We start from the raw sequence: 25,581 nt of genomic DNA on the forward strand, positions 1-25,581 counted from the left end.
CTCCAGACCAGGTGGTGGTGCACTTGGTTGAGTGCACATGTTACAATGATTTAAGAATCTGAATTCCAGGCCCCTGTTCCCCACCTACAGAGGGAAAGCTTTGTGAGTGGTGAAGCAGTGTTGCAGGTGTCTGTCTGTCTCTCTCCCTCTTTATTACCCCCTTCACTTTCAGTTTCTGGCTGTCTCTATCAAATAAATAAATAAAGATAAAATATTTTTAAAAATTCTTTATTGGGGAATTAATGTTTTACATTCGACAGTAAATACAATAGTTTGTACATTCATAACATTTCCCAGTTTTCCATATAACAATACAATTCCCAGTAGGTCCTCTTATCATCCTTTTTGGACCTGTATTCTCACCCCCCCCCCCCACACACACACACACACTCCAGAGTCTTTTACTTTGGTGCAATACACCAATTCCAGTTCAAGTTCTACTTGTGTTTTCTCTTCTGATCTTGTTTTTCAATTTCTGCCTGAGAGTGAAATCATCCAATATTGATACTTCAGTTTCTGACTTATTTCAATTAACATGATTTTTTTTCAAGGTCCATTCAAGATCGGCTGAAAATGGTGAAGTCACCATTTTTAATAGTTAAGTAGTATTCCATTGTGTATATATACCACAACTTGCTCAGCCGATCCTCTGTTGTTGGATACCTGGTTGCTTCCAGGTTTTGGCTATTACAAATTGTGCTGCTAAGAACATGTGTGTACACAGACCTTTTTGCATGGGTGTGTTGTGTTCCTTAGGATATATCCCCAGGAGAGGAATTGCAGGATCATAGGGTAGGTCCATTTCTAGCCTTCTGAAAGTTCTCGAGACTGTTCTCCACAGAGATTGGACCAATTGACATTCTCACCAGCAGTGCAGGAGGGTTAGGATAAACATATTTTAAAAGAATAAAAGAATATTCACCTCCATTCCATAGGATTTTGTATTTCCTGTGCTTTAGCATATGTGAATTCCTAGCTGACTAGACTCTTTTTCATTCATTTCAGGTAAACATATTTCCAGAAATACAGCGTCAGCTTTGCAGAAAGAAAGGATTATGTCAAATAATTAGAAGATTTCCAGGTAATCTTTCACTTGCTTTTTTATTCATCAACTTTGGAGATTTACAAGTTTCCTCAGTCAACTGTGATTTTATATCAGCATACTGAATTCTATTGTCTATTATTCCACTATGAAAAATATCTTCCAGAATTCAGTAGTAAGCTCTTGATAATAAGGAATACAAGTATAGAACACATGTACTTTAGTTTTGTCTTCTAACTTTTTATGTGAAATTTCCTTTTCTTTATTTGTGCTTGTCTTTAAAATCGATTTTATTTTAAAAGCAATTATTATAGCACTTTCTATAAAGCTCGAAGTTTTAAAAATCTGTCTAAATACACTTAATGTGGTTTTGATTCTAGCAAGTCAATTTCTTCTTTCTGAAATCCTCTCAATCTTTGAGTTTAAGATATGGTACTAAATGGGTCAGTTCTATGTCTTGACAGTATTAGAAAAATGGGACAAAAGTTACCCTCTCCAGTTTCCTCATAGCTTCCCAGAGTGGGCAGGAGTGGTGGTGGTGGTGGTATGGAAAATAGCCCTCAAAGAGAGAATTATAGCCTACTTTTAAACCCATCAGTGAAAGAGTTCTTTGAATCTTGTTTAAAACCTATTTAATGTTTAACAATTTTCACCTTTGAAAAATATTTTACTATGTAGTAAGCCATATTTGTATTTTATGTACTTAAGTATATATGTACATGCATATATATATATATACAGAGATATTTATTTCTATAATGTAAGATATATATTTCTGAGAGAGAGAGAGAGAGAGAGAGAATTAGAAAGAGAGAGAGTTAGAAAGAGAGAGAGTTGGAAAGAGAGAGAGCATCATCCCTAGGGGACTCAGAAAACTGTTAGCTCTTACAAAAATATTTATTTATTTAGAGAGAGAAAGGGAGGGAGATACTGACCAGAGTATTGCTTAATTCTGGCTTATGGTGATGCTGGAGATTGAATCTGGAAACTCAGTCTTTCAGGCATGTAAATATTTTGCAAAATCATTATGTTTTCTCCCCAGTCCAGAATACATATCTTAATTCATCAACTATTACAGGGATTTCTGTTTTTACACCAAACTAGTTATTCTGGCATACCCCGTGATAAATATAAATATTATAAATATAAATGAATTGATTCAACTTTCAGTTTAAAATACTTTAATAAAATAATATAAATTGCATAAGTCTAGATTCATAATTATTATTTCACATAACACCTGTGACAACTATAACAGATTTCACAGTCTTTAATTTAATTTAATTTAATTTGTTTTGTTTTGTTAAGTCCAGCAGGGTAGTTTTTGGTTAATAGAAAACATTGCATTGTGAAAAACAATTAAAATAGTAATAATTACGATTATATAAATCCTATGGTTAAGGCAATTTGAAAAAAAATTCATCTTATATTTTAATAGCAGTTACACTTTTTCAATTACAGTTTTTTAAATTTTTACTTAATTTCTTTCTTTGTGATTAATTGAAAGTTACAAGATTGTAAGTGCATAGTTGTACACTGTGCCTACCACCAAAGTATTATATCCCCACTCTTCTACCTTCCAAAGATAACTGCCATAGTTGGAGTAAGTCTTAGTTTGCTTGATTCTGTTTTTTTTTTCTCAAAGTTCATTTAAGTCAGATCTCTGAATTTTACATTTCTTTTTATCTCTTTACTTATTTTCTTATTTGTTAGTTGTCTTTCATCTCCTTACTTATTTCCCTAAGCATAATCACCTCCAGTTCCATCCATTTTGCCCCAAAGGGTACAATATCATCTTTTTGATTGCAGTGTAGCAGTCCATGAAATATCTGTCTCCTCGCTTCTTTAGCCAGTCATCTGTTCATGGACATTTAAGCTGCTTCCAGTATTTGGCTATTGTGAATAATGCAGATGTGAACATAGGGGGTGCATATATCCCTTCTAAGTAGTGTGCACTGGTAAATACTTAAGAGTAGTATTGTTGGATCACAAGATGATTCCATCTTTATTTGTTTAAGTACTTTCCATGCAGTCTTCCAAAGGGGCTGCTCCAATCTGCATTTGCACCATTGGTACAGCAGACTTTCATTTTTTTCTTTGCTGTTATTTGCATTACAAAATGGTTGACTCTTCACATTACTTTTCTTTAACAGTGCAGTTAGCTGAATAGAATAACAAAGTGAAACTCATTGGTAACCAGAACATTACAAGTTGTAAATTTCCCCCAAACAACTCTTCTATAAGTTATGTTATTTATTTTGCTACCATAAAATTAAGATTTTTAATGTTTTATTTTGGTGGGAGGGTATTTTGTTCTCAAGAATGTCTATAGGTTCTAAGTGTATTTAGTCCTTTCTCTTCTCTGTCCAGTGTGTTAACTTTCTATTTATCTCTATGTACAGCAAGACAGTTTCACAGAATGTATGGTCTTTTAAATGAAATTATTTTTCCTACCATGGTGGACATAATTTTTCAAATGTGTAGTTTTACATGAATACATCTACAGTGTTACTTTCTTATTAAAGCTTTACAAACTATAGTTTTTGTTGAAGACCTTTGCTATGAATATACAGTAGACAATATAAAGTCATTATTCACAAGATTAAAAACCCTTTTCATTGTGAATACTGAATATTTAATACTGAATGCATATTAGACAGCAACGTAAATGTCAGTACTTAAATATATAGAACTATTAAAAAGGTAAGATAATAAAACTGAACACAATACTGTATCAGTGAGCCAATTTATTTAAAGCACAACTGATCTATGCCATTTACACTGGTGCTTCATTTAGGAGTATGCAAGAAAAGGGAGAAGTGTTAGCTTTCCTCCCTATTAACTACATGACTTCAGTGTATTTTCAATATTGTTTTTTATTTATTTTATTAGTGGTTTAATAATGATTGACAAGATTGTGGAATAAGAGGGGTACGATTCCCACATCAGAATTCTGTATCCCGTGCCCTCCTTTGGAAGCTTCTCCATTCTTTATCTCTCTGGGGAGTATGATTCAAAGATCTTTATGGGGAGCAGAAGTAGGGATATCTGGCTTCTGTAATTGCTTCTCTGCTATAAGAACTAAAAAAGCTGAATAAGGGTAAGAGACCAGCACATTTTAATGATGGCCCTTTTGGTCTCTACCAGGTCACCCCATCATACAGGGCACTAGTCAGGGAATCTGGGGATTTCCATATAGATATGATGGGCCTAGACTTCTAATAGATCTCACCACCATCATTGGTCATTTTCATCAGGAACAACATCGTAAACCCTATTTTGGATCTCAGCAGGACTTTGCCCTTAGTGTAGAACAACAGTAGTAGAAATTGTACCACTCTCCAAAGAAAGGCTTGGTCAGCATACTTTGCCGCTAGAGGAAGACTGGTCCTGAAATGAATGCAGCAATCCCGGCCTTTTTTATTATTACCGTTATTATTATGATTATTAATTTTAAAACAATTAATTTTATTATAAAATAATAAAGTTGAGAACTAGAAATATTGTTGATTTTAATGATTGCCTTTGATTTATTTAACATAAATTCATCCCACCCAATGAGCTATTTCATCAAATGCTCAAACACACTTAGTTGTACAGCTTTTTTTTTTTTTCTTAATTTCTTTATGGGGGAATTGATGTTTTATATTTGACAGTAAATACAATAGTTTCTACATGAGTAACATTTTCTAGTTTTCCATATAACAATGCAACTCCCACTAGGTCCTCTTATTATCCTTTTTGGACCTGTATTCACCACCCATCCCAGAGTCTTTTACTTTGGTGCAATACACCAATTCCAGTTCAGGTTCTACTTGTGTTTTCTCTTCTGATCTTTTCATTTTCTGCCTGAGAGTGAAATCATCCCATATTGATTTTTCTGTTTCTGACTTATTTCACTTAATGTGATTTTTTTCAAGCTCCATCCAAGATTGGCTGAAAATGGTGAAGTCACCATTTTTAATAGCTAAGTAGTATTCCATTGTGTATATATACCACAACTTGCTCAGCCACTCATCTGTTGTTGGACACCTGGGTTGCTTCCAGGTTTTGGCTATTACAAATTGTGCTGCTAAGAACATGTGTGTACACAGATCTTTTTGGATAGGTGTGTTGTGTTCCTTAGGATAGATACATCCCCAGGAGAGGAATTTCAGGATCATAGGGTAGGTCCATTTCTAGCCTTCTGAGAGTTCTTCTGACTGTTCTCCACAGAGGTTGGACCAGTTTACATTCCCACCAGTGGTGAAGGAGGGTTTTTTTTACCCCACAATCTCTGCAGCATTTCTTGCTGCTATTTTTTTAAATATTTATTTTATTTATCCCCTTTTGCTGCCCTTGTTTTATTGTTGTTATTGATGTCATTGTTGTATAAAACAGAGAGAAATGGAGAGAGGAGGGGAAGACAGAGAGGGGGAGAGAAAGACAGACACCTGCAGATCTGCTTCACCACCTGTCAAGCGACACCCCTGCTGGTAGAAAGCTGAGGTCTCAAACTGGGATCCTCACGCTGGGTTTAACCGCTTGCACTACCGCCTGATTCCCCCCTTTTTTTTTTCTTATCCCAAAACTCACTTCAGCATAGTGGAGGTTGGAGTAAAAATGCAGGCTGCTACCTTTTCTGATGTATGACATTCTCACAGGAGCGAAGTGGTATCTCATTGTTGTCTTTATTTGCATTTCTCTGACAAAGACTTGGAGCATTTTTTCATGTGTTTCTCAGCCTTTTGGATCTCTTCTGTGGTGAATATGCTGTCCATGTCCTCTCCCCATTTTTGGACAGTGTTATTTGTTTTCTTGTGGTTGAGTTTGGCAAGCTCTTTATTTATTTTGGTTATTAGCCTCTTATCTGATAGTTGTACAGCTTTTTTATTTATTAATGTGATGTAGGGGTCTAGTGCATACAAGGTATTATTTATTACTCACTGACTTTCCTTGGGCCAATTTTTCTACTCTTCTATTTTTAATCAGAAAGAATGAGAGGAATAGACAGAAATAGTAAGAGAAGAGTTACCTCCACCCTGCTCCACCATCCACAGAGTTCCTTTGGTGTGGTTCATGGGGCTCCTATGTTCTGCTGAAATCCAAAGCTAGGGCATCTTGTATGGTAAGGCATGAATACTAACAGCTATTTCTTGGCCCCCAAATTTTGCTTTTGTGTAGATAATGTAAGACCAGTGAGATCATTTTCATTTGATTTAACTTTGCAAATAAATTCTATAGGTATATATGTATATCTTGCAAAGCTTACAATGTATGACAAATTGTAATTAGGTAACCCTAGATTTAAAGAAAATCAAATGCTAGGTCTTTTACTAATATTTTTTTTTCTTTATATGACTGATCACTATAGTTTTGTGTCTATCATGCTTTGTGAAAAGCCTGAGTTTCACCCTCCTAACTTTTCTAATGACTGCCAGTTTCACAGGTGCTGGCAAAAGACAGGAAACTCTCAGGTCACAGACAAATGACTTCAGTACTGGCACCAGTTCCCGAATCCCAATTTTCACAGTGCTATGTGATGAAGGTTCACTGACATTTGCAGACTTTGTAGTTTGCTGTTCCAGAAAAGAACTCTGAGTGTAGGGAGTTTGAATGTTTTTTGCAATAAGCAGTGAGTGTGCCTGCCCTTTTTGCACCACAGAGAAATTATTTTTATTATATTGGACAAAAACAAAATCACCTTTCTTAGCTCTAAAGTGAGACTCCATCCCTATTTTTCAAGTTTATATGATTCATAAATATCTTTGAAAATATAGTTCAGAACGAAGATTGTCAGTCTTGTGTGTGTGTGTATGTGTGTGTGTGTGTGTGTGTGTGTACAGAAATGTGAAAGAACTGAAAGGTGTCTCCCAAGAGTTTCTGAGAAGAAACAAGTTCTGTCTCAGAAAAATAATAATTACATGATTCTGAGCAAGATTTAAGTTCCAGTTGTGCTTCCATTACTTCAAAAAAACATGACAGTTCACAATAATCATTAGCGCTGAGATTCCATATGGATTCTACTGACACTCCCCCCACCTTCCACCCTCCACCCCATACACATGCTGTCCCAGGCTTTACACTAAGCAATAGGTAGAGACAGGGATTCTAAAAAAAAAAAAAATTAAATTAAATTAATAAAAAGGCAGGATTCTCAGGGGCCAGAGATATAGATCACTGGATAGGAGGTGATCTTACTCATAAATGTGGTTGATATTCTACAAGTGTGGCTGGACAAGGAGTTTTGGCCAGATATGGAGTAGTATTTGAAGACAGACTGGAAGACCAAATGTTCCATCCCAAAGTCAAACATAGTGTACCTACCATTAGGTTGGTGACTCACACTGAAAGGCACAAATCCATGGAATTTTTACTGGCTAGCACAAAAATCTATTTTTATCTTACTGGTTAATGTCTTGCCTTTAAAAGAAAATGTTATCATTTGCAATTGACTCAAAGATTGTTGGTGAGTTTTTTCTTCTTTTTTTCTGTTTTTTTTTTAATTAAGTTTGGTTTTATTATATAAAATGACTTATTTTCTATACTTAAAATAAAAAAAAATCATCAGATAACTGTTTTACTTGGACTGTGAGTTGTTTTTGTTCTGTTTTATGCAATATCACCATTCCAAAATTTCTAGTTTGAACTATGCCTTTTTTTTTTTTTTTTTGGTTATTACTCATACTTTCCAATGATTTTTATCCTAGTCCTTAGCACCAACTTTCATAAGAAGTTTGAAGCATAACCAGCAAAACTCTAAGTGATAGAGTTTTAAACAGTTGAAGATCTATGTTTTTATAAAAAATTGAATGTATAAAACATTGCTTTTTGTTATATCTAAGTAAGACAAGCCTTTACAATTTATAGACATTTTCTACTAAGTATAAATATATTTATTTAGGACAACATGATTCAAATTATTTCTTAACCATTTACAATAAGTTATTATCTAATGTTTTCCTGATGATTGTTTAAGATTGCAGGCCTAAAGAACACATTTTTGGACTGAGGAGAGAGCATGATGGTTATACAAAAGATGGTTATACTTTCATGTCTGAGACACTGAAGGTCCCAGGTTCAATCCCTAGTATCACTAAGTCAGAGCTGAGCAGTGCTCTGGTAAAAAAATAAATTATTTTTGCCAATTGTTATCAGTGAAACAACAACAAAATAACTCGAACCAACCAACCAGACAGCTTTATTTAAAATTTAGCAAGGCAACATAGTAATTGCCAATCTTTACTATCACTTGAGGATTTTTATTACTATCAATTTTTTCTTTTTTGTTATAACTTTGATAAATGTTCTCTTCCAAAAGAGATTTCAGAAAATGGAAGTATTCTCAGCATTAACAAAGACAAGGAGCACTTTACAAGATAATAAGGAATATTTCAGAAAGACCAATGCTTATCTGTTCTCTGTTTTTTCAAATGTTAACACTCCTGTCGTATGCTTTACATTGGTTTGTTCTAGCCCTCCCCCACCAAGAGAATTGGATCAGTCCTATTAATTTCGCGGGCCTGCTTGGCCCCGCCCCAAGGAACCCCGAGGGAGGGTTCCTGAGTAAGAGAGTTCCAGAGTTCTAGAGTGAGAGAGTTCGAGGGTTCCTGAGTTTGAGAGTAAAAGAGAGAGTGCTTGCGCCGCCGCAAAGAGACAGCAGAGTTCTGTTTGGTGATTAGTTTGTCTTAGTTTATGAATCGTTGTTCCTGAATAAAGAAATACAGCTTCCCTGCCCAGCCGTGTGTCTGGTCGTCTTGCCCAGCAAGAGCCTACGAAAATTTTAACAACACACTCCCCCCCATCTCATATGAGTTCATTCATGCTTCTATCTTTGCAAATCTTTCTACCTACTGTCCTACACAGGATTTTATCCTTTAAGCAAAACATTACTTTCCTGAGTTAAATTCACATCTCTTTAGTATGACTGACTTTAGTTAGGTGATAGCTGGAAGTAAGCTAATGGAACTAATTCAGAGGATATTCTACCCCCATCCCAGTTATAAGCTTCTTAGGTATATTTGCATTTTTATAATAGGAGCTTGCAAACCCAGTGAATTTCTAATTGGTAATATTTCTAAGGGTACTTAAGTCCCATGTAGTTTGCCAGCAAGTTGTTCATTCCCAAAGCTTTTCTCTATCTCTTCCATGACCAACCTAGTTCAAGAAACATTCTCATACTCTTCTCATTTTGTTGAATGCCCTGAAAAACAAAACACAGAGTGGTCTATCTCACTCTTTCTTATGTAAATAAAGCAAGTTTATTATATCTGTTCATAATTTTTCTAGAGACTAAACAGTGACACTGGCTCTCTGATGGTCCGACTTTGTTCAGGGCTAGTAGTTCACAAACAATAAAGGTTACATAACTAAATGTTTATTGCAGCCAGTTGTGACAAATTCATAACAAACTCAGAAGCTTCAGAGGTCAGATAACCCACACACATACATTTATAGGCTATCGCATATAAGCCATTCGGTCTCTGAGACGATAAACTGAAGATATAATAAAACACAAAGCAGTGTATCACGAGACACCCAGAAACACCTTGGCAATGTTGGAAAATTAAAGAACGTTCTCTTTTTTTTCTCATCCATCTTCGTAAAATGTATTCACCTTAAGATTTTGTCCAATCTAATACTAAAGTTCTCTATCTTCCTTAATTACAAACTTCTCTATTTTCCTTCCTCTTAGAACATTTTGTCCTGGTTAGGAATCCTATGGCAATTCCAGCTTCCATTTCTCCAATAGAACATTTACTTTGCTGACACCTGAGGACAATGGGCTTTCTATTAAACTCTGGAGCTGAGAGAAGTGTGGTTAAGATCTCTTTCTCTGTCCTTCTTACTATCATCTACCAACACTCTGACCATTCAGTATTTTAGATAAGAAGATTCTTGCCTGTTCAACATCTTCCTCTCCACCTCAAACCAGCCATTATTCTTGTCCAGATTCGATGTCCATACAAACAATTATTTAATTACCCTGACATTATAGTCCTTTGGTAGCATCCAATTCATGAACTTTTATCATTATTTTCAGTCTCCTTCTGTGGCTTTGTTCTGTAATTTATATCATGCAGAATGACTCCATTTTTGAAAGCTTTATAATTTTAAACTTTCTGGCTTTTTCATCAGTGTCAGAGAGCTTGCACCCTCAGATCTTCTTTTTGATAGTCTAATTCTGTTGTTTTCCCCCCAGGCTGTCAACCACTTTTGGTTAAATTACTTTTTTTTTTTTTTTTTTTACCAGAGCACTGATCAGCTCTGGCTTATGGTAGTATGGGGGATTGAACCTGGGACTTGGGAGCCTCAGGAATGAGAACCTCTGTGCATAATCATTATGCTATCTACCCCTGCCTGCTAAATTACTTTTCTACCAATTCTAGAACATTTAGCAACATTCATATATATTTTTTCAACAGCAATCCTAAAGTTTCCAACTCATAGAAAAATCCTATTATCTGACCTTTCTTATCTACATGACAAATACCAGAGAAAATCACACATTTCTTTTTTGCAAAGATGTTTCTTTGCTTGCTAAACCAGAAAGAAGCTCTATGCCTCTAAACCAGCCTTTCCAAATTTCCTCCAAAACACTTATGAAAATACGTGTTAGAGCTGCTAACTACAATATAGAATATAGGAAAAATTTCCATGCATTCTAAGGCTGATAGAAGCAAAACATTTTTAAAAAATTGATTTAATAATGTTTGACAAGACTGTCGAATAAGAGGGACACAATTCCACAGAATTCTCACCACCAGAGCTCTGCATCCCATCTCCTCCATTGGAAGCTTCCCTATTCTTTACCCCTTTAGGAGTATGGACCCAGGATCATTATGGTGTGCAGAAGGTGGAAGGTCTGTCTTCTGTAATTGCTTCCCTGCTGGTCATGGGAGTTGGCAGGTCTATCCATACTTCCAGCCTGTTTCTATCTATCCCTAATGGGGCAAAGCTCTGGAGGGGTGGGGTTTCAGGAAACAATGATTAGGTCGTCTGCCCAGGCAAGTCATGTTGTCGTCATGGTAGCATCTACAACTTGGTGACTGAAAAAGCACTAAGATATAAAGCAGAATAAATCGTTTAATACATTGTTTAGAAACCCAAAGATAAGAATGTAGCAGATGAGATTTGGAGTTTCTATTTTGGAAAAAGCTAGGAAGTCTATTTTAGGTCTATTCTAAGGTCTATGACTTTACCAGTTTCTGCCCAAATCTGACAGCTAACATGCTGGTGGGCTAAAGGTATTGTCTAGGGGGATGGTGTCAGAGTTGGAAATAGGACTAGAAAGCTATATCAGAAAGTAGCTCCCAAATATTGGAAAAGTATATAAATGCCATCAATTGTAAACCCATCAGTCTGACCTGGGACCAATATTCAGCAGAGAAGCCTGTGTAACATCTGCATCCCTGTAGGTCTAGCTAGGAACATTCTAGACTGCACTCATTGCAGGATCAATCTTTCTCAAGTGGCAGAGTATGTTTACCCAGACACCCTTTGGAAAGTGGGGCAGTCCCTACCATTGTTGTTCCACATGAACAGCAAGGTCTTGTAGAGTGTCACAAGAAAGTTTATGATGTTCTTGATGAAGATGAGCAGTGACAGTGGAGAGAAAGATCTGTTAGAGGTATAGGCTTATCATATCTATGTGGGAATCCTAGGATTCCCTGACTAGGGCCCCAGATGATGGGATGGCCAACTTTTGCAGTCCTTACTTTGTTTGACAAGGTTAGTCTTAGAGTGATTGAGGGAAGTGAAATAAGTAGGTGAGGAGAGTATCTAGGTCTAAGTAGAAACTATTTGATTTAGTACTGTATGGTGCCTTTTAGGTCTTTCTATGTATTTGTACTTATTGACTCACTGCAAACTATTGTGCACTTTTACTTTAAGGTATTGTGTCTTTTCATTTTTCTGGTATTATCCCCTTAAAAACAACAAACAAACTCATGATCCCAGTCTAATTATGGGAAAAGCATCACACACAATCAAGCTAATAGACATTCAGTATTCCTTAAAGCTGCCCAAGCATTGAAGAATATGGAAAAATTGACCAACTGTCAGAGACCAAAGGAGTGTAGAGAGAGTGGTTAAATGTAGTGGAATTTTGTTGCGTGTACTTTTTGTGCAGAAATATATATGTGTATATCGAAAAAAAAAAGAAAGAAAGAAAAGAAAGGAAAGAAGAAAGTATGGCCAAGATGTGAAAATAACCTGAATATCCATTGACAGGTGAATGTGTGTGTGTGTGTGTGTGTGTGTGTGTGTGTGTGTGTGTGTATCTCCAGTGTATGTATGTACATACAAAGAAGACCAATAGTCAGCCATAAAGAGAATCAATTCTTTTTATGTAATAAGAGGGATAAAACTGAAGATATTGTGTCATAAAATGTGCCAGAAATAGAGTGATAAGCAATATTCAGTTTCTACTTACACAGGGAATTTTTAAAAAGCCTAAATTGTTAAAAGAGAGTAGAATGGTAATTGCTTAAAAGTGGAGTGTGTGGGAAATGGGGGAAATGGGAAATTGTGGTCTGTGGGTATAAAATCCCTGTGATGAGAAGAGTAATTTCTGAGAATATAATGTGCAGTGTAGTGGCAATAGTTGACATTACTGTATTGTGTGTTTGCACTTAGAAAGTAGATTCAAAAGGATTCTTTCTCGTTATACACAGAGATGGTAACTTTATGAGGTGATAGACATGTTAGCTTAATTGTGGTAACTATTTACAATGTATGCTCATATTAAGATATCACTTTGTACACCCTAATAAATGTGATTTTACTTTAATAAAACTGTAGAAAATGTAAGAAAAAACAAAGAAGCAAAACATTTTTAATGCTCTGTTCAACTTAGTATAGGTGTAGATTTTTCTTCCTGCTCAGGGTGTTTTTTTTTTTTTTTAATTTCTTTATTAAAGGGGAATTTAGGGTGTGTTTTAAAAGAAGTCAGGATTTGTAAAAGAATGTCTTTCCAAAAAGTGTAATGACATATTTACCATGTATTGGTATGAAATTAGACTCCTAAAATCTTAAAACTTTGTAAAATTCTGTAAATTCAGTAATTTAAAAAAGGAGGAAAAAAGAATGTTTTTCCATCATTTTAGCTAGCCGTCAGTTGGGATAGGTAAGATAAATAAGTGAAACTTAATCTGACATTCAGCTGCAGAACTCTGAAAAGTCAAACAGACAGACAGAAATACCTTCCTTTCCAACTGAGCATTTTGTTTTCTAAATAAAGACAACATAGTGAAGAAAATAAGCATACTGAATTTATCAGCTCAGAGACAATTAGTTGGAACATTTTTTGTGCATGTATTTCATAATAGAAATACAAATTATTTTTAGTCAAGCATTCCTTTCAAGTAAAGCCTGGGTGGGGTTAGATAGTATAATGGTTAGGCAAAGAGACTCTCGGGCCTGAGGCTCTAAAGCCCTAGGTTCAATCCACCACACAAGTGTAAGCTAATAGTGTGCTGAGCAGTGTTCTGGTAAGAAAAAAATAAAGGAAGAAAGAAAGAAAGTTAGAGGCTGTGATAGACTTATACATTCTTTTTTATGCCTCCTGTCTGTGTGAAAGTCTCCATAACAGCAAAGCACACATTAGTCTCAAGGACAAAGATTAAGACTCCCTAAAGCCAGGATCTTATCTCTTCAGAGCTCAAGTTCACTGAATGATTGTAGTTTCTGGTAATATTCACTCTAGTTAATTGATGATTGACTTCTAGAGAGAAATAAGAGAGACCATAACACTCAAGCTTCCTTCAGTGTGGTGGGATCTGGGCTCAAAGCTGAGTTACCCACATGATAAAACAGCGGACTATCAAAATTAGCTATTTCACCAGCCTTCACACTAATATATATATATGTTTTTTTATTTAAGAAAGGAGACATTAACAAAACCATAGAATAAGAGGGGTACAGTTCTGCACAATTCCCATAACCCTATCTCCATATCCCATCCCCTCCCCTGATAGCCTTCCCATTCTCTATCTCTCTGGGAGTATGGATCCAGGGTCCTTGTGGGTTGCAGAGGGTGGAAGGTCTAGCTTCTATAATTGCTTCCCCGCTGAACATGGACGTTGACTGGTCGATCCATACTGCCAGTCTGCCTCTCTCTTTCCCTAGTAGGGTGGGGCTCTGGGGAAACAGAGCTCCAGTACACATTGATGGGGTTGTCTGTCCAGTGGAGTCTGGTCAGCATCGTTGGCATTCGGAACCTGGTGGCTGAAAAGAGAGCTAACATACAAAGCCAAACAAACTGTTGAACAATCATGGACCTAAACACTGGAATAGTGCAGATGAGGTGTTGGGGGGTATTCCCTGCATGCTCTGTGTACTTTTGCTTTCAGGTATATATTTTTCCCCTAGTTTATGGGCACAGGTGAACCTATGCTCTATCTCAGGGGACCTGGACTATATCTAGGTTTGGAGACTTTATTGGGGAGCGGACCACCTGGAATGGAATTAGAGAAAACTATGAAAGGAAAGGTCTCACCCGAGTGATGAAGCTGAAGGGTTGTCATTCAACACCTGAAGTCTCTGGTCAGTCTGAAGTGAAGCATGTTGTGGTAGCACTCATTGCGTTGATTAGGTTGCGATCTGCAATTGCAATATTATTTGATTTGAATTGAGAGCAGCATGTAGGAAAGTGGGCTCCACCCTAAGGTTCCAGGACTGGGGGAAATATAGGCTCTATAGTGCAAATGTGAGGTTCCTGAAGACAATGGATAGTTATTGTTATCATCACATTATTTGGTGATTGGGTTAACTTTGGAAAGTCTCTTTGTTAGGGTTTGGGGTATAATACCCAGCATCTTGTATCTAGCTGTGCTACCAGTTGCTTTTGTTCTCCCTGGTCTAGGCTTTTGAGAGAGTCCACATATCAAAGACTCAGCCTATGTATTAGAAAGACTCAGTCTGTGTTTTAAGAAGTTCTAGACATATGATCAATTTTTCCCCTCTCATATTAATTAAATAGTGGTTTATATGTTTGCACTTTAATAGGAATGTACATAAACACCATTCCCACCACCAAAAGACTGTGTCCCATCCCCCCCCCTGTTCCCCCACCCCCGGTCTCACCATGAAGCCCAATGGCCACCCTCCCCTTCACCACAGGGTTTTTCCTTGGTGCCCTGCTCTCAATTTAATCAGATCCTGCTTTTAGTTTCCCTTTCTGTTCTTCTTTCTCAACTTCTGTTGATGAGTGGGGACATCCCATACTCATCATTATCTTTCTGACTTAGCTGACTTAACATAATTCCTTCTAGCTCTGTCCAAGATGGGTCAAATAAGGCAAGTTCATTGTTCTTAATAACTGCATAGTATTCCATTGTATATATGTACCACAGCTTTCTCAGCCACTCATTTGCTGTTGGGCATCTGGGTTCCTTCCAAGTTTTAGCTATTATGAATTGTACTGCTATGAACATAGATGTACAACATATCTTTTTGGATGGGCCTTATGGAATCCTTGGGGTATATCCCCAGGAGAAGAATTACTGGGTCAATGGAAGGTCTATGTCTAGCCTTGTGAGAGTTCTCCAGACCGCTCTCCAGAGAGGATGGACCAATTTACATTCCCACCAGCAGTGCAAAAGGGTTCCTCTGTCCCCACAGCCTCTCCAACATTTTTTGCTGCTGTCCTTTTTGATGTATGCCATTCTCATAGGAGTGAGATGGTATTCTCAGTGTTGTCATTATTTGCATTTCTCTGACAATTAGCGACCTGGAGCTGTTTTTCATGTTTGTTAGCCTTTTGGATCTCCTCTGAAGTGAAAGTCTTGTTCATATCCTCTGCCCATTTTTGGATGGGGTCATTTGCTTTTTTGGTGCTAAGTTTGCTGAGTTCTTTGTATATTTTGGTGATTAGTCTCTTGTCTGATGTTTGGCATGTGAAGATCTTCTCCCATTCTGTGAGGGGTCTCTTTGTTTGTGTGATAGTTTCTTTGGCTGTGCAGAAGCTTTTCAGTTTGATGTAGTCCCATTGGTTTGTTTCTTCTTTAGTCTTCCTTGCAGTTGTGTTTGTTTTATCAAAGATGTCCTTTAGGTTTATGTGGGAAAGTGTTTCACCAATGTTTTCCTCCAAGTATTTGATAGTTTCCAGTCTGACATCCAGGTCTTTGATCCATTTGGAGTAGATTTTTGTTTCTGGTGAGATAAAGTGGTTCAATTTCATTCTTCATGTTACAACCCAGTTTTCCCAGCACCATTTATTGAAGAGAGCCTCCTTCTTCCATTTAATACTTTGGCCCCCCTTATCAAAGATTAGATGTCCATAGGTGTGTGGGTTTAGGTCTGGGCTTTCAATTCTACTGGTCTGTGTGCCTATTGTTGTTCCAGTACCAGGCTGTTTTGATGATGATGGATTTATAATATAGTTTGAGATCTGGTAGTGTGATGCCTCCATTTCTATTTCTTTTCCTCAAGATGGTTTTGGCAATTCTAGGTGTTTTCAGGTTCCAGATAAATGATTGTAGTTTTTGTTCTATTTTCTTAAAGAAGCTTGGTGGAACTTTGATGGGAATCACATTAAATTTGTATATGGTTCTGGGGAGAATATTCATTTTGATGATATTTAGTCTTCCGATCCATGAGCATGGGATGTCTTTCCATTTCTTGGTATCAGTTTCTATTTCCTTGAAGAGTGACTCATAGTTTTCAGTGTACAAGTCTTTCACTTCTTTGGTCAGCTTTACTCCTAGATATTTTATTGATTTTGTTGCAACAGTGAATGGGAGTAATTTCTGGATGTCTTCTTCTTCAGATTTAGTGTTTGCATAGAGAAATGCCACTGATTTTTGTACATTGATTTTGTAGCCTAACACCTTGCTATATTGCCTAATAACTTCCAGTAGTTTTCTACTGGATTCTTTAGGTTGTTCTATGTATACTATCATATCATCTGCAAATGGTGAGAGCTTGACTTCTTCCCTTCCAATCTGTATTCCTTTGATTCCTTTCTCTTGCCTGATTGCTATGACAAGAATTTCCAATTCTATGTTGAAGAGTAATAGTGATAGTGGACAGCCCTGTCTAGTCCCTGTTCTGAGGGGAAACGATTTCAGCTTCTGTACATTGTGCATGATGTTGGCTGTATGTTTGCTATATATGGATTCCACTATTTTGAGGAATTTCCCATCTATTCCCATTTTTTGTAGAGTTTTGAGCATGAATGGGTGTTGGATTTTGTCAAAGGCTTTCTCTGCATCTATTGAGATAATCATGTGGTTTTTGTTTTTGCTTTTATTGATGTGGTGAATGACATTGATAGACTTACGTATGTTGAACCAGCCTTCTATTCCTGGGATGAATCCCACTTGGTCATGATGAACAATCTTTTTGATATGATTGGCCAAGATCTTGTTTAATATTTTGGCGTCTATGTTCATCAGAGATATTGGTCTGTAGTTTTCCTTTTTTGTTCTGTCCCTATCTGCTTTTGGTATCAGGGTGATGTTGGCTTCATAGAGGGTGGAAGGGAGTGTTCCTGTTTTTGATCTTATGGAATAGCTTTAGGAGTATGGGTACTAACTGTTTCCTGAAGGTTTTGTAGAATTTGTTTGTGAAACCACCTGGTCCAGGACTTTTGTTGTTAGGGAGATTCTTAATAATAGTTTCGATTTCTTTGTCTGTGATTGGTGCATTTAGGTTTTGTAGTTCTTCTTGGTTCAGTTTTGGAAGGGCATATGCTTCTTGGAATTCTTCCATTTCTTCCAGATTTTCTAGCTTAGTGGAATATAGTTCTTCATAGAAGTTTTGCATGATTTTCTGGATTTCTGTGATGTCAGTTGTGATATCTCCTCTATCATTTACAATTCTGTGAATTTGTATCTTCTCCCTTTTTTGTTTAGTGAGTCTGGCTAGGGGTTTGTCAATCTTGTTTAATTTTTCAAAGAACCTACATTTAGCTTCATTGATCTTTTGTATGGTTCTCTTATTTTCGATGTTTATTTCTGCTCTAATTTTAGTGATTTCTGTCTTTCTGGTTGCTTTAGGGTTCCTTTGTTCCTCTTCGTCTAAGTCTTTAAGGTGTGCAGTGAGGTTGTTTATTTGGGTTTTTTCTTGTTGTTTAATATGTGATTGTATGGCTATGAGTTTCCCTCTCAGTACTGCTTTAGCTGTGCCCCAAATATTTTGATAGGTTGTGTCTTCATTTTCATTTGTTTCCAGAAACATTTGACTTTCCTGCTTGAGTGTCTCCCTGACCCAGTGGTTCTTGAGCAGTATGTTGTTTAGTTTCCAAATTCTGTGACTTTTAATAGTTTTCTGTTTGTTGTTAAATGTTAGCTTATTTCATTGTGGTCTGAGAAGATACTTGAGATGATTTCAATGCTCTTGAATTTGTTGATGCTGTCTTTGTGTCCTAACATGTGTTTTATCCTTGAGTATGTGTTGTGTGGATTTGAAAAGAATGTGTATTCCAATTTTTGGGGGTGAAGAACTCTGAAAATTTCTAAGAGGTCTAGTCTGTCCATCTCTTCATTTAATTTTCTTGTTTCTTTGTTGATTCTGTGCTTTGTTGATCTTTCTAAGTGTGAGAGTGGGTGTTAAACTCTCCCATTATTATTGTATTACTATTCATGTATTTTTGAAGTTCTTTGAGTAGGTTTTTGATGTATTTAGATGGTCCCTCAATGGGTGCATAGATGTTAATAATTGTTAAATCTTCTTGGCTGATTGATCCTTTAATCATTATGTAATGTCCTTGCCTATCTTTTATTACTTTATTTAATTTAAAATCTATTGTGTTAGAGATAAGAATGGCTGTTCCTGCATTTTTTTTTTTTTTTTTTTTGTCATCCATTAGCCTGTAGGATAGTTTTGTATCCTTTCACTTTAAGTCTGTGTTTATCTAGTTGGGTTAAGTGGGATTCTTGCAAGCAGCATATGCTTGGGTTATGTTTTTTGATCCATCCTCCCACTCTGTGCCTTTTGATGGGTAAGTTTAAGCCATTGACATTTATTGATACTATGTATTTAATGTGTTGTAGTGCCATTGTTCAACAAGTTTTTATTTGTTCTGATATGTTGCAAGTATTATGGTGATGCTCTTGTTTATAAGAGGTATTTTAGAACCTCTTTCAGAGAGCGTTTGATGACGGTTGCTTCCTTTAACTGTTGTTTGTCAAGGAAGGTTTTGATACCTCCATCTAGTTTGAATGAAAGTCTAGCAGGATATATTATCCTTGGTTGAAACCCTTTTTCATTCAGGGCTCGATAGATATCTTGCCATTCTCTTCTGGCCTTTGGAGTTTGGGTGGAGAAGTTTGCTGATAGTCTTATGGATTTTCCCCTGTATATGATTTTTTGTTTTTCTTTTGCAGCTTTTAGGATCCTTTCTTTATCCTTACTTCTTTTCATTGTGACTATGATGTGTCTTGGTGTCTTCAGGTCTGGGTTGATTCTGTTTGGGACTCTCTGAGCCTCTTGGATCTTAATGTCCTTTCTGTTGTTCGGGTCTGGGAAGTTGTCTTCTATAATTTCCTCTAGAATGTTTCCTTCCCCTTCCTCTCTTTCTTCCTCTGGCAGGCCAGTTATACGAATGTTACTTCTTCTGAGATCATCCCATATGTCTCTGCTGTTGTTTTCAGTGTCTCTCACTCTCTTTTTGAGCTCTTTCACTTCTTAGTTTTCTCTAGCTCATCCTCTGTCTGGCTAATTCTGTTTTCTGCCTCTGCTTGTCTGTTTTCCCTTCCCTTAGCTGCTTTCTTCATTTCAGCTATTTCAGCTTCAATTCTCTAATTGCCTCAAGGTAGTTAGTGTTTTCCTTGGGGGTCTCATCTGTTGTTTCCCTAATACTGCTAATCCTTTCCTCCTAAGTTGTTATCATTTCTGTAATTAATTAATTTATTATTGCTTGCATGCTTTTCTTATCTATGGTTACTTCTGGCTGACCTGTAGTTTCTTCTGGGCTCTTGTCTTCATTCATTGTAGTAGCAGTTTTACTTGCTCTTGATCTACCCATTTTTTAAATCTGTTTTTTATTTTTATGTTCTGTTGGTCCTTAGTTATTGTGTTTTGTGTACAAGCCACACTATATAAATGCCTTTATGACAAATGCAATCACCACCCTCAGAAATTACAATAGTAACTAAAACAATGACTGAAGCAGTTTAACCAATACCAGTTAGTCCCATAATGTTTCCAGTTTATGAAAAAATAGCAACCAAATCCAAATGAAAAAGAAAGAGAAAGGGAAAAAGGGGATAGCAGGAATAGACAAGTATGCAAATCTACTGTTCACTGTAAATTCTAGGGGTAGCAAGAGGAGAAGGGGAAGTAGAACGGAGGCAAACACTAATAGAGTCTGCTCTGTGTCAGATTTCTTCCCTGAAATAGTTCACAAATGAGAATCATTGGATTCAGAAGGCAGAGGGAAGAGGAAGGGAGAAAGGAAGACAGGGAAAAAAGAGAGAAATTAAAAAAGAAAAGAAGAAAATAGTTTTTAAAAAAGCAGTGAAAGGAGAGTTGTGGTTTTTCGTTTTTTTTTAATTGGCTTGGAGGTGGGAGAACGGCAAGAGTGGATAGAAGAAGTATGAAAGGTGAGACAAGTTTCTCTTACAGTGAGTGATAATTCTTGTTGCCTAGCAATGGAAGGTATACTAGGAGTTAATTTTGGTCAACCTGAGGGAGGGGGGGGGCAAAGGGATATGCGTGTATATATAATAGTATTAGTAAAATAGAACAGAGTAAAAAGCCCAAGCAATGTGTCTGTGGCTTGGACAACTCCCAGTTAGCATATGCACATTAAGTCTAGACAACTGATTGAGAAAGAAAACACAAAACCAAACAAAAGGAAAAAAAACAAACTTTCAAGCAGTCTTTCCTAGGCTGGGTGAGGCTTGCTTGATTAGCTAATTGTCACTCTGAATGGGTCTAAGTCCCTTACTCAGAGGAAAAACAAAAATAGCCTATAAATTTGGAAGAGTGGTTAGAGTGGCACCCTGGTGGGTCAGGAATCTTGGTAAAGAAAGGAGCTCAGCGGGGAGCCTACTAGCAGCAGTTCCCAAACCCAGGTCTGGTTATGGGGAGAGGGGGCGCTGAGAGAAATAATCAAGAAATTTCCTCTCTTTTTGCTCTAATTTTTAACCCAAATTTTATTATAGTCACCTCCTTGGACTCACATCACATGTGAGTCATTTGTCTCACTGAAGGCCAGGATTTCTAAGGCTCTAGCAGTTGTTGTCAGAGCTCATACTGATGCAGCTACCTTCCAGTTGCCATCTTGGCTCCGCCTCGCTAATATTTTTAAACAAAAGATTAGAGAGCACACTTAAGGGTAGATTGCATAATGGTTATGCAGAGATTCTTATGTCTAAGCCTCCGAAGTCCCAGGTTCAATTCTTTGCACCACTGTAAGCCAGAGTTGATCAGTGGTCTGGTGAAAAGAAAAAAAGAAAATAGGTGGTGGCACATTTGGTTGAGTGCACCCATTACAGTGCATAAGGTCCCCAGTTCAATCTCCTGGACCCCACTTGCAGGGGGAAAACTTTGCAAATGGCGAAACAGTGTTGCAGGTGTCTCTCTGTCTCTCTCCCTCTTTATCATCCCCTTCCATTTTGATTTCCATTTCTATCAAATAAAATAAAGATAATAAAATAATAAAAAATTAAAGATTAGAAGCATGCTAATGGGCACTAATGGTCAGGGTTACCATTATGACAAGTGACATTCACAACAGAGTGTCTTTTTGATGGCTGGGCTGATTATCCACTTACCCAATGTTGGTTAGCTGTACCAAAAAATAAGAGCAGGAGGAGCTAAATATATATATTTACCTCTACAAGGTATAATTTTCCATTGTGAGTAACAAAGTTGTTGAATCTATGAAAGAAATAGAGAACTATAATAGTATTACATTGCAAAAGATAGAAGTATATCAATAAATACATGATGTAGTACCAACTCCTAGGGGAATATGATTGAAGCCAAGAGAGTGATCATCTTATTGTCTTAATTGACAAACTTAACTTTTCTCACATTGCTAACTGATCTTTCATGCAGACTGGGGATGGGTATGTACTTTTCTCAGAATATCTCTCTTCCCCCGCACCCCCATCATTCTTCACACTTTCCTTAGAGGAGAAACTAAGAACTGTCAGAAGGATGGAATAGGAAGACAATGGTGACAATTCACTCTACTTATTAAAAAATGTTTTAGTACTTGTTATAGATTGGCTCTCTAAGCAGTTTTCCTCATTCTAATGCTTCTGCATTCAGTGTAAAGGAAATAAATCCAATACTTCTTGCTGACTAGCATGCTTCAGTTTTATTTATTTTTTTTCCTCTGAGAATTCTGTGAAGGAAAGTGATGGTGTCTGAGATATGGTCAGAAAACTTAAATCTAAAAAGAAGGATCATTGATCTGGACTAAAGTACAAGTTAGGTGGATTAGTTTTTCTTTATAGTGCTCTAAATCATTTAAAAGAAACCTTTAAAATATTGAAAAAACAAACAAACAAAAAAAGCCTCAGATGCTTTGTGTAGTACAAGAAGACATGGGTTTGCTTTGATCTATAAAGGAGAAGATTCTTCCCAATTTTCTCCTTTGCCCTTTCCTTTATTCTACCAGGCAGCTTCCTGCTACAAGAAAGCAACTTCCTGTCTGATCAAGAAGGTCCACAGTGAATTGGGATAAGGAATTCTAAAAGAGTTAACAATAATTAGGCAGGGTGAAATACACTTTTATGATTCTATTTATCAAGCATGAACATTACTAGGAATGTTCTCTTTCCTTTCAGTATCCTGTGTAGGCCTTTCCCAATGTGTGAAAAGGAAGTTTATGAAAATAGTAAATGAAAAACAATCAAACATGTGCTTTCAATTACTTCTAACTTTCCTTTTTATTATACCATTATTACACAAGGAAGATATTCATTATGAAAGAATAGAAAACAGACAAACAAGAAGAAAGAAAAATGTAAACGTAGTTAAGTTACAATTTGTTCTATGCTTTCCTTACTCATGTACCACCTTTATATACTGTAATATTGTGCTATTCAAATGTGAAAACATGATGGTATATTTATTAGTGGATCACTATGAATTCATTGACATGATGGACATTTAAATTTACTGGTGTAGAAAAATACATATTTAAAAATGAAAGAAGCACTTTTACTCTACCCAATATAACCAGCATAGTCATCAAAAAAAAAAATCTTAGAGAAAGTTTAATTTGGTCACTTATTTCTCTCTTTCTTTCTTTCTCTCTTTTCTTCTTTCTTTCTTTTGTTTGCAAGTTCATGAGTTTCAATTCCATATACTCTATTGATTACATATGAGTGAAGCCGTTCACTTCTTTACTTACTTCACTAAGCACAATCACTTCCAGTTCCATCTATTTTGTCTTAAAGGACACACTTTCATCTAAGTGCAGAGCGGTATCACACTGAATATATGTACCATAAGTTCTTTATTCAATTCTCTATCTGTGGGTATTTAGATTGCTTCTACTCATTGTCAATTGTGAGTAAAGCAACTAGGGACACAGGTGTGCATAGATGCCATTGAATTAGTGTTTTCATGTCTTTTGGATACATGTCTAGGAGTGATATTGCTGAATCATAAAGTATTTACATTTGTATTTAAGAAATATTCATATTGTTTTCCAAAGGGGCCATGCTGGTTTGCATTCCCACCAACAGTGTAACAGAGTTCTTTTCCTCCACATCCTTGCTAACACTTGGCATATCTTGTTTTGTAATGTAAAACATTCACACTGGTTTGAGGTGGTATCTCACAGTGGTATTAATCTGCATTTATCTAATGATATGTAGAGTATTTTTAAGATTTTATTATCTTTATTTATTGGATGGATACAGTCAGAAATTGAGAGGGTAGGGGGAGGTAGAGATAGAGAGAGACACCCGCAGCACTGCTTCACCACTTGCAAAGCTTTTCCCCTGCAGCTGGGGACTAGGGGCTCAAACCCAGGTCTTTGTGCATTGTAACATGTGCAGTTAACCAGGTGCACTACCACTTGACCCTGAAGTATTTTTTTTTCATATCTGTGGGTCATCCGAATATCTTTTTTAGAGAATTGCTTATTAGGCGAGGGAAATAGCATAATTGTTATAGAAAAGTCTTTCGTGCCTGACGTTCAAAAGTCCCAGGTTCAGACCCCTGCACCATTATAAGCCAGAGCTGAGCAGTGCTCTTATCTTTTTATATACATTTCTTTCAACAAAATAAGTTAAATAATAGTAAAAAAAAAACCTGTATAGTCAATAATTTTGCAATTAACTTTTTTTTGTAGTTAAGCTGCATGATTTATAGATATTTAATACCAGTCTCTTGTCAGATTGATGTGATATTCTTATATCTTCTTCCAACTGCTGGGTTGCTTTTCTTTTTATCACTGTAGAATTTTCTAACAAATGATATTTGGATATAGGAAGGATGAATTCAAGAGTCTGCTTTAAAAATATTTATTTTATTTCATCTTATTTTATTTATTTTACCACTGAGTTATCATTGGGGTTTGGTACCTGCACTATGAATCCACTGCAACAGGTGGCCACTTTTTCTTTTCTTTTCTTTTCTTTTCTTTTCTTTTCTTTTCTCTTCTTTCCTTTTCTTTTCTCTTCTTTTCTTTTTTATTTGACAGGGTGGGGAGAAATTGAAAGGGGAGGAGAAGATAGGGAGGGAGAAAAAAGAGACATGAAGCAGGTCTGCAGATGAAGCTTCCTCCCTTGCAGGCAGGGAGTGGGGCCTCAAACCTTGATCCTTGAGCTTTATAACATAAATGCACCTGCTTTCTTAAATGTTAAACGTGTCACTCCACTGACCTCCTGGGGTATTCTTCAAGGCCCCCCTAGGCTGAGATAAGGCACTTTTCTCTTTGGTCTTCAACCTAATCTTCTTTTATTCTCTTAGCCTAGCTCTCACTCTCAATGTCTTTCTTAACAGGTTTTGCTGACCTTTCCTCTTCTGTCTTAACCCTTATTTCATCATTTTGACCACTTTAAAGATCTTTTTCCAAGTACAGTCACAATCTGAGGCAGTGAAGGTTAGCATATGAATGTGTGAATTTGAGAAAGACACCATTCAGCTTTTACCTGCAATAAGCACAGAAAGCAGGAAAGTGTGGTTGACAGTTTCACCAGATCCATATGGAAAGAGAAGAATTAATCCCCAATAGTGGAGACATTAGGAAAGAAATCAGTGACAGATGTCTATTATTATAAATGTTAGCACCCCTCTTATCCTATGGTTTTGTCAATGTTTCCTTTTTATAAATAAATAATAAAAATAAATAAAAATGTTTGATAAGTAGTGATTAATTGGCAATGATAAAGCCATTGGAATTATTTAGTCAGAGTCAATGCTTGACTCCCAAGTCATTTTATAATGAGGAAATATGACCCAGAAAGATAGCTTATCAGGATTGCTATGTACATGGCCTGGATTTGATCATGCTGGACATCTCTAGTGCTATGGTAGTACTCTATCTTATCTTATCTTATCTTATCTTATCTTATCTTATCTTATCTTATCTATCTATCTATCTAACACTTCTGTCTCTGAAAAAGCAGTTTAGAACAAAGATCTTG

At 36.5% G+C, this 25,581-nt stretch overlaps 1 protein-coding gene across 2 annotated transcripts in view; it reads left to right on the forward strand.

Moving 5' to 3' along the window:
- The window catches only part of CPED1 (cadherin like and PC-esterase domain containing 1), a 422,947-nt gene that overhangs the window by 107,664 nt on the left and 289,702 nt on the right, over positions 1-25,581 (forward strand). For both annotated transcript variants that reach the window (XM_060196489.1, XM_007525006.3), the window contains exon 5: positions 1,006-1,081. In XM_060196489.1, coding sequence (XP_060052472.1) covers positions 1,006-1,081 — 76 coding nt within the window. The remainder of the gene's footprint in view (positions 1-1,005; positions 1,082-25,581) is intronic.

The sequence above is a fragment of the Erinaceus europaeus genome, chromosome 8, assembly GCF_950295315.1.
Source record: "Erinaceus europaeus chromosome 8, mEriEur2.1, whole genome shotgun sequence".
Lineage (NCBI taxonomy): Eukaryota > Metazoa > Chordata > Mammalia > Eulipotyphla > Erinaceidae > Erinaceus > Erinaceus europaeus.